Below are 9752 nucleotides of genomic sequence, written 5' to 3' on the forward strand. Positions count from 1 at the left end.
AGCAGGGTACACAGGAAACAAACCACCTTTTCTGTTGCCATAGGTTTCCAATGAAGACTAAAACTAAACCCAAGGTGGCAATAAATGCAGCCTACAGGCTATTAAAAATACTGGTTATATAAGTATTTTGTTCACAACTTGAACCGATATCTCATATTGCTATTGTGCTAGATACATAGAAATTCATACTAGTAAGCTTAACATTTTCATAAAGGCAAAATACCCAGGCGTGCTCACATATAAGGTGAATAGTCCAGTGAAGTAACATTTTCAGGTTTAATGCATTAAAACAAGTTTTAAACTTCCAAGCCAATCAGAGCGTGTGTTGTGGGACTACAAGATGACAGGTCCTGAAAAAATCAAGCTGACAGGATATAATGAGAGCTGTAGTCTTGTAGTTACACATGTAAGCCAGTGGTCTTATAATATATATATATATATATATATATATATATATATATTCGGTCATGCAAATAGCAGTGCCATCCCCTTGTGGAAAAGACATACTGCAGCGACATAAACAAAATAACAGCGAGAAATCGTGATGTCCATATACAAGTCGCACTGCGCAAGCTCCAACCCTGGCTCAGTCACTATAGTGTGCACAGAGCGTGACGTCACACACAACGCTCTGACTTGGCGTCCAATCAGCTCTACTTCCGATCATACCGTCTACCAATCGGCGTTCCGCATTGGACAAGATGGCGGCGCCGTAGTCCGCGGTTGTTACCAGCACCGGCCCGGTTTCCCCCTTGACGGACGTGCTGTACGAGGAGTCCGGGGAACATGACGAGCCGCAGGAGGCAGCCTGCACATAGGTCCCGGCAGATAGCTGAGGAGGAGGAGACGGCGGCGGCAGCTAGAGAACGGAGAGCCTCCAAGGAGGGGGCTCAGCACTTAGACAGGGAGACCCCCAACAAGACCAAGGCCATTAAAAAACTGCGCCGAAGTGAGAGGTCTGGGGCTACTCGCTTGTTAAGTCCGACCTCCTCTTCTGTACCCCCCAGGAGTGAGAGAGACGAGGGTAATGATTATAGGACCCCATCAATGTGCTTTACTTTGTGGATTGATTGAAAACGTTAATCCCCAAGTCTGGAGAAACCGAGCATAATTACATGTAGCATATTTGTGCTATATATAGTTTTTAACTACTCCATTTTAAGTTAACCTAAAATAAATACATTTATTTTAAAACTCACATCTGCACACTTAAATATATATATCAAGCGGTCTCAGCTTTTGTTGACAGCTTCCTTCATGATCTCAGGGTGTACTATATGCTTGTTGCAAAGAATGAAATTGCACAGCTGATTGTTTTTATTTTGAGTTACTGTATGTTAAGAGATAATACTCCCACATACATGGTTTGCTATTTTATCATTATTTAATACACTACAGTGTAATTACAACATAGCATAGAAATGCCTGAATCCTAAGCAAATGCTGCACACAGGTACCAGATAGCGATTTATCACTATTAGGGGTATGTTTATTTATCCTAGCACAAAAAGAACAATGTTTCAAGGGCAGGTCCCCATTTCAGGTTGAACTATTGGTGTAAATTAGTATTTAAATGCTGACAGAATATCGCATTACACAGCGTTATCATAAATATCACATAGTGAAACGCAACACTATTTCATTACTGTTGAACAAAATTGCTAATAGTTACCATTTAAAAATAAGGAATGATACCAATCCATTGAAATAGCATAATCATCACCTGTTTACATAGTATGAACATAGAGGATCATTATAAAAAAATACACACATTCACTGTTAAATAAAATCCTATATACTCATTATGTCAATTAAAACAAATTATTGCAAAAATTTAGAGTGTATCAAACAAACATTCAACGTTGTCTTCTGATTGCCTCTACAGAATTGTGTTCAGATAAGACGACTCCACAGAGATTGTCTAAATGTAAGCCTTGGACTTCAGCTGTTAATTCTCCGTCCAATGATGCAGAACAACAGCAAGAAATTTTTTGGGATCCCCATTCACCAGCACCTTTTAAATTGGGTAATAATGCATTTTGATCATTTTTCATATTTTATGTCCATTGTCAGAGGAAGCTCCTAACTCTTGATTGACAGCCTGATATACTTGAAAGGCTGCACATGTGGCCTTCCAACTTTCATAAGGACCAAACATTTCCCTTAATTTCAAAGATGACTAAACAGCCAGTAAATAACCTTGGGTACGGTGAGATCTGGAACTGGTGGGGGGTTAGCGGAACGCAGGTAAAGGCTTAGTGGACTGCCTGTTGCCTACCACTGCTCTAACTGAAGTTGAGTGGCATTTACCTTGAATCTTTACTGCGGCACTTCAACTTTTGTTTTTGCATTGTAGAGACAGTTACATAAACATGCTTTCCTATGTATATTGCACTTTAAAATGAAAAAGATGAATCAGTTCTCACAGTTTTGGGGATACTAATTTTATATATTACTCAAGGACTACTGCAGTTGTATAACAGGAATAAAATTGAATACTTTTAAATTTATTTTGTTTAAATCGAGAAAACCCTGAGAGTTATAGACAGCACCTTTTTGCCAACAGTAATAGATAATCTATAACCTAAATCTAATACTATTGAGCATGTGCAATAATACTAGATCCAGGTTGCTGTAGATTATTAGTGTTTGTGTGCAAAACACAACTGGTCCTGATCTCTGATCTTCCATCTCGCCATCATTCTCGATTCTCACATTTTTCTGGGGGATAGCATGGGAGATGTGACATTGGTTGGATCGTCTAATATCCTGGGGTTTCAGTAAGGTGGCCAGATATGAAGTGAAACATGTTTTGGCCACTTTGCTGAACTCCCAGTCTGTCACTGACAACTTGGGTTCAATGACGGCATCTCATGGTGCCACTATGATTAGAGGATGTTTAGAAATATATTTATATAAACATTAAACTGGAGACAAAGTTGTGTGCATGTAATTTTGAAAATGTGTTTTGTTGTGGGATATTCACCGAAAATACACCCAGATAGTTGGTTCCACTCAAATGTCTATTTAGTTTTGTGATCCTTTTGATTTTTGTTTTTTTAGACAATGGAAAGAGAAAACAGGCTGCAAGCAAATGCACAGTTGACATTTCAGATATTGTTAATAGAATTGCTCCAAAGGTAAATTAGCAGATGCAATATTTTATCTTTAGTAATTGACCCAAGTAAATGGATTTATTTTTTCTTTCTTCCCAATGAGCTTAATGGATAGGTATCATGCTCGATTAATGGAATAAAAGGTGTATTATTATTTATAATCGTTCATATATAGTGCCAATCATATTGCCTAGTGCTGTGCAGAGTATATGTAGTCATTCACATCACTCCACACACATATACATGGGTCCATTATTTTAGAAGCCAATTAACTTACCATTTTGTATTTGGTGTAGATCTTAAAAAATAAATAAATAATCAAATGTGTTTCCTTCTATGGATAATGTTTTTAAATATTAAGTGAAGTGAACTAAACAGTGTAAATTAAAGGTGCAAGTTTGATGAATCTAGGAGCTAGCTGATCCTTTTAGAACAGTGCTGTCTATTAGTTTTTTATATGATGATGATGATGACCACATATATATTCATATTATGTGAGTGAAGACGGAGTATTATTAAACTGATGTCACACAGCAGAGACTGTAGTGGCTGATGGGTATATTGAGGCTTCGAAGGGCTGTCAGTTGCACATCCCCGTTTTGAAAAGGTGTGGGGAGCAATGCAAACATTGATATCTGCAGAAATTATCCTAAAAGGATGCCACAAGTACAGTGTTAGGTGGAGACTTGACTTATGGGATTTGTTTAACCTTGGAAGAGGGTAAATATTTGAGAGATATAAAATACAGTGAATATCCTAGGTTGTCTTTTCTGTTGGATATGACTAAATTAAAATTATTTTTTCTTATGCTTTCTCATTACGATATAGCACTGAATGGAATTAAAGACAGTGCGTCTATGTAGCGTTAAAGTATTAGTCTATCTTTTATGGAATTTACAGATTTGACGTATGTAGACCCTAAGGGTAATTTTTGAGGAATGCACCCCCATTCTAGCTGATTTGATGTATTAACACAAAAATCTTTTATGGATTTACTGTGTTCCACCTTCAAAGTAGCTAGACAGCATTGGGTGCCTGCCAGCCAAACTGTTTGTAAGAAATAATCCAGAGCTAGTGGAGGGATGGGGGCTTTGTAAAACCTGAATACTCTCTGTATTATTATTTGATAAAGGTAGGCTGAAATTCAGCTCCATAAAATAGATATGTGTAAACAGTATTCATAACTGCTGCAATTCACCCATATAGCATTAGTTACATTATTAACCACAATATGCTAATTACATTACGGTACTATCGACAGTTGTAGGATATAAATAAAGTTTCAAGGATTTCCCATTTAGATATTATCGCTAATGCAATTCAGTAATCGAATATATGCTTCTTTCAAAAGTTTATATCGCAAAGAGTTAACATCTGCTCGCAAAGTATAAAATATCCATGCTACACATCATGTTTCTCCTAAGCAATAGCTGCACACTCCTTTTATTTAGGTCATTTTGTAAACACTATAATGTTGTTTTTTTTCGTCAACATGTGATTATATTAAAAATATAAAATATTTTTAGACTAATGAAGTTTTCAGGCCTCATGTGTCAAACTCCCATTGTCCAATAGATTGTAAGCTTGCGAGCAGGGTCTTCTCACCTCTTTGTCTGTTTTACCCAGTTTGCTTATTAGTTTACTATGTTTGTCCCCAATTGTAAAGCGCTACGGAATATGTTGGCGCTATAGAAATAAATGATGATGATGATGATAGTCTGATGTACAAACATTGGCCAGTTGTTGGTTATATTAAGCATGTCTCTTTTAGGATGAAAAGCCTGCAAATTCTGATGCAGCTTACCTCGGCGTTTGGATTGGAGATGATGCCATCCCATGTACACCAGTAGTGTCCCGACCTAGAACGAAAATGAAAAGGTAAATTTAGTTTAGTTCAATGTTATTAGGTTTTAATTTTGAAGTGATTAAATGCAACACTTTTTTTTTTTTTTTTTTTTCTTTTTCTTTTTTTTTTTTATAGAAAACCTATGTTTAGTTCTGTATACCACTTAATGTTGAACAGCTGTCCACAGACATTGGTTTGATTCCTCTACGCTGTGAAATATGCATTAATCCGTTAACTATTGTAACCTTGTACAGATAAAACATTGCTTAAACCTTTGAAGTAGCATTGCACTTATTCAGTTCCTGTAGATCATGGAGCTTTGGCAATACAAGGTAAACTCACGTTACTATTTTTTTGCCTTGGAACAGGAGATAGATGTTTGAAATGTGGGACTTCAAGCTGTGCTAGATCTGTAGTCGAAATTGTTTATTTCTGAGCCTTGTTTTCATTTTTTCTTTTTTGGGGGTTAATATTGCAGGTCTAGAATCCTACGTACTGAAGAAGAACTCATGAAGTTGGCAAAGCAGTTAGACAGGAACTTGATAGAGCATAGAGACCAGCATGTTGAAGTGTTGATCGATTCGGCAGACGCAGTTATTAATATGGGGACTCTTAAGAACAGTGAAGACGATTCGTTCCTGGAAGACATCCCTGAAGAAGATGATATATTACTTGAACTGCAGTCTGTTAGTCAGAGTTCAAATATAGATGCTCTGCCAAAGAACAGCAGTCAGAAGTCTGTGGATCAGGATGCTGAAGCTGCACTTAATGCAATATTTGACTCTTCTACCCAGAAATACAGCGGACGGTTAAGCCAAGGTTTATCAGATGTTAGCACAAGTAGCTTGCTTGAAGTTCCAGTAGATGCAAGAACATGTATTGAGAAAGATAGTTTGCACAATAAAGTTCAACAATCGTATGAGAAAAATACAAATTCCAATTTGTGTAGTTCAATTACAAGATTAAATGCAAATGTTTGTTCTAAGCAAAATATTGCTAAAGAAAAGGAAACTTTTCCATCATCTGATATGGTCCAGTCAGTATCCAGCAGCCAAGATGACTTTGAGGATGACTGGGGAACTGATATTCTTGATGATGATTCTTTTATGATGCAGATTACTCAAAATCCAAGTCTGATTGCTACTCCTAAAAATAACCTGCACCCTGATAAACCATGCCATACTAATTTAGATGTGGCAGGGGGGAAAGTTACTGCCAAGTCCACAGCCACTTCCTCTACCTCCAATAAGTTTAATCCTTTTCATTCTGTGCCACGGAAAGTAAATGAAGGCGATGGAAAAGCCAATGATTTGCGTAGAACAGAAATGACAAATGGCAGGAATGTTGCGAAATCCTTTTCTGCTACAAAACTTCATATGTCACCGAAATCTCCAATAAATTTGGGAGCTCAAATGACAAAAAATAGTAACATTAACCTGGCACGTGAAACTTTTCCTTCCAATATGTGTGAACTTTCTAAATCCTCTAGTCTGACAAATAACTTTTCATTAAAATCATCAACTTTTCAAGAAGGAAAAAACCAACCAGTTAAGAAGAGTGTGTCTCAAACACATGCAGTTTCTGTTAACAAGGACGCTGTCCAGCATGACGAATGGAATGATCCAAAGTTTTCTGATGAAGTTCTAGATATGTTTTGTGAATCTGATAGTCTTTGGGAAGGTAAAGAAGACGATGATGATTTATTGTACCAAGTTTGTGATGATGTTGAAAGGTTAACGCAGATTCAGGTAACAGATGAAGGTAATCGTAAAAAGGAGAATGTTTTGGTGGCTAGCTCCAGTAGCAAAATGTTTACGAAAACGGGAGTAAATGCTAGCGTTAGTAGTGAGCTGAACAAGAATGTAACCCATGTGACTGCAATCGCCCCTTGTGTTTCAAATAAATTCCGTGGCAATGCAGAGCACTTAATTAAAACAGGTAATAAAGGGGTTTCCCCTGCCACCGTTAGTGGAAATTGCTCAAATTCTTATCAAACCAGCTCTTTCCTGAGGACAAACCAAACGTCTTTGATGTTCCAAAGGTCCAACTCTGTGCCTTCTGAAGTCGTGTGTAAAAAGCCAATGCTTAATGAGTCTCGTTCACAGACTCTAATAAAGCCACAGACTGCTACATCCAATGCAGCACCCTCAAAGTATTCCTTTACAAGAATCAAACCTTCCCAGGTTACGTCTGCTCCCACAAAACATTCTGTTACTGGAAATGAAAGCAGCTTCTCTCTACAGGATGTCAGTGAAAGTAAGACTATAAGAAGCACCCTTATGCAATCAAGCACACGCCCTAGTCAGCAACCCTTATTAAAAAGGCACCTTTCAGAATCTACCTTCCAGTCTTCAAAAGGTATGTGTGAAAAGAGTCCATGCTGTTCTGTTAGATGGAATATGTGTTAAAAAAATCAATGAACTACACAACCTTTCCAGAATTGACAATAATGTGCTTTTCTAGGAAACTATTATGTAGCAGTCTCACAATACCCACCGCATATGTCTGACTTAATGTGGCTTGAAAAGTCCAAGACTTAAGCTGTGTGGGCAACTCACTGGTATTTTATTTTATCAAGTAGTATATGTGCGTGTGTTTGTTTTTCTTTTAGAGATTTACTTTCTAAGTTTCCACGTACTGTTTTGTTTGGTTAAGTGTTGGTCTGTGTGTTGGGTTTTTATTCTCCTTTAAAGGATTAATTTTGCAGTCGCCATGGCCACAGTAAAGATCTAACGACAAGAGTATTTCCAATCAAAATTGCAAGCGTTCAAATGAACTGTGTGGCAATAATAGCATTTACAAACTCCGATCTAAATAGGTTATTTGCAAAACGGCAAGGGGTCTACTGAATGCAGAGTAATGCAAGCTTGTTTTCTAGTCCTGCCATGCTTTGGGTCACATTACCGTTAATTACAGAAGGCTTAGCTGCTATTTTCATATTACTTTATAAATAAATTGCTGTTACTGCCACAATACATTTTGGAACATTTTAAGGGTATGATTATAATTTTGATTGAGAATAAATCTTTTTATTAATCTTTGTGGACTACATGTTGGAGGTTGTTCAGAGCAAAAAGGATACTCTTGAACATTGGTGTTATTAATAAGGACCATGTATTTTGTATCAGCTGAGTGTTTATTTGCTTGCACATTTCCCTAGAATTTCCAAGATTTTAAAGAGAACCTGTCACCAGGTTGATTATATGCGATTTATATATCATATAGTTAATTTTCTGTTGGGCATGTATGTAAAGAGAAGGGTGTTCTGGTTCCTCATAGAATTTAGCTAACACAGTAGGTTCATGCTGCATTTTGCTCTCTTGGCTATCGGCATAAATACGCCAGCTTTGGTGAGGCAGGGGGCTATGGGATATGCAGGAGTAGTCCTGCACTGTGTACCACTGTGAACCTCTGAGACCTGGCAGGAGATTCAGTTCAGCGCATTGTGTTTCCAGAACAGTCCACGGAGACACGTCCATGTGATAATGACCCTGGAATCTCCGGCCATATTTCCTTGCGTCCCTTAGGAAAATGAGCGGAGATTCCTTATTGCAATGGGCGGAAATGTGCACATCCAAACTCTCCTCACTGGATCTTGCTGGACTTTTTGCCACAGTATCTACACTCTACCCATATATACCCTCTAAATTTATGTTAATAAAATTAAGTTACAGAATAGATAAATAAAAGCAAACTCTTGTTGAATATATGTCTATGAATTAAGCAAGTTACAGAATATATATCTATGGAATAGTAACCTGGAATAAGTGTATCTTATTTTATTCTTTAAGTGTGGTTTAGTGTGGAGTGTGGGGGGTCAATTGTAATTTTTTTTAGTCATCTATATATTTTAATGTAGGTGTTTAGTGTCAAATCATTGAAGAAGATTTTCCTAATCTGGGGCTGTGTTTTATCTCCAGTATGTGTCTCAGAAGACAGAAATAAGAAATGTTCTATGGAAGAGATTGAGCGGAAAAAACAGGAAGCCTTGGCTAGGCGGAAAATGAGAGTACGGGCGTGTTCCAATGACAGCGCCCCAACGTAGTCCTCTGATACCACTGCCCTATCCTCTAATTAGACCTTTCCTTTAGATTGTTCATATAGTTTCTCTGTGAGAAATTTAATTTTATAATTGACAATAGACACTATTTTATTATAGTTTATTTCAAAATGTTTACAGTGTTAAACTATATTTTTTTGTAATTTTTGTATAAGTAAAATATCCTGTTATGCTCAGGAATAAAATATGTTGATTGTATTTATCTTGTTTTCATAAAACACCATCCTGGATACTGTCTTTACGACACAACAAACTCTGTATTTCATAAATGTGTTAATATTTTCTTTGTTGAAATACATTCATTTTTTTCCCTCACTTACGGTTACACATTAAATAAATAGGATTCTCTTATTTTGCTTGATATGATTGATATAGTTTAATTAACTTGTTCATTTTGTCCCTGATGTAATATTATTCTGTATGATGTAAATCAACAATTTGTACAGGTTAATTTTTAAAAAAAGGCTTTGTTGGTATCTGAACTTGTTAAGGGGAATGTTCATGTTCATGTTCAAAACACTTATCATAGGGTCACCATACAGCCTCATTCATACATAATTGTTTTAGTTAAAGTTCAGCAATTTTTCCCCAAAAGAAACACATGTGGCTCCTCTATAGTATGGTGCACCTTATTTTTGTCCTGTGGATACAACATCCATAGGTTGGAGGTGTGCTATAAGGTATTGATCCAATTTGTGACTTTGTTAATGACTGATGAACAGACACAAGG

The 9752-nt window shown here is 36.9% G+C and overlaps 1 protein-coding gene across 1 annotated transcript; it reads left to right on the forward strand.

The window, feature by feature from the left end:
- The first annotated feature begins 684 nt into the window (after window positions 1–684).
- On the forward strand, window positions 685–9378 carry ETAA1 (ETAA1 activator of ATR kinase). Its single transcript, XM_075203920.1, has 6 exons — window positions 685–1024; window positions 1886–2026; window positions 3064–3140; window positions 4888–4994; window positions 5441–7320; window positions 8883–9378. The coding sequence occupies exons 1-6, from the start codon at window positions 787–789 to the stop codon at window positions 9005–9007; spliced, it is 2568 nt and encodes an 855-aa protein (XP_075060021.1). The 5' UTR covers window positions 685–786; the 3' UTR covers window positions 9008–9378.
- The last annotated feature ends 374 nt before the right edge of the window (window positions 9379–9752 follow it).

The sequence above is a fragment of the Mixophyes fleayi genome, chromosome 3, assembly GCF_038048845.1.
Source record: "Mixophyes fleayi isolate aMixFle1 chromosome 3, aMixFle1.hap1, whole genome shotgun sequence".
NCBI lineage: Eukaryota > Metazoa > Chordata > Amphibia > Anura > Limnodynastidae > Mixophyes > Mixophyes fleayi.

Coding starts and splice junctions, on each gene's coding strand:
- ETAA1 (XM_075203920.1), top strand. CDS start 787: ATGACGAGCCGCAGGAGGCAGCCTGCACATAGGTCCCGGCAGATAGCT. Junction 1,025..1,885: donor CAGGAGTGAGAGAGACGAGG/GTAATGATTATA, acceptor TTGCCTCTACAG/AATTGTGTTCAGATAAGACG. Junction 7,321..8,882: donor TACCTTCCAGTCTTCAAAAG/GTATGTGTGAAA, acceptor TTTTATCTCCAG/TATGTGTCTCAGAAGACAGA.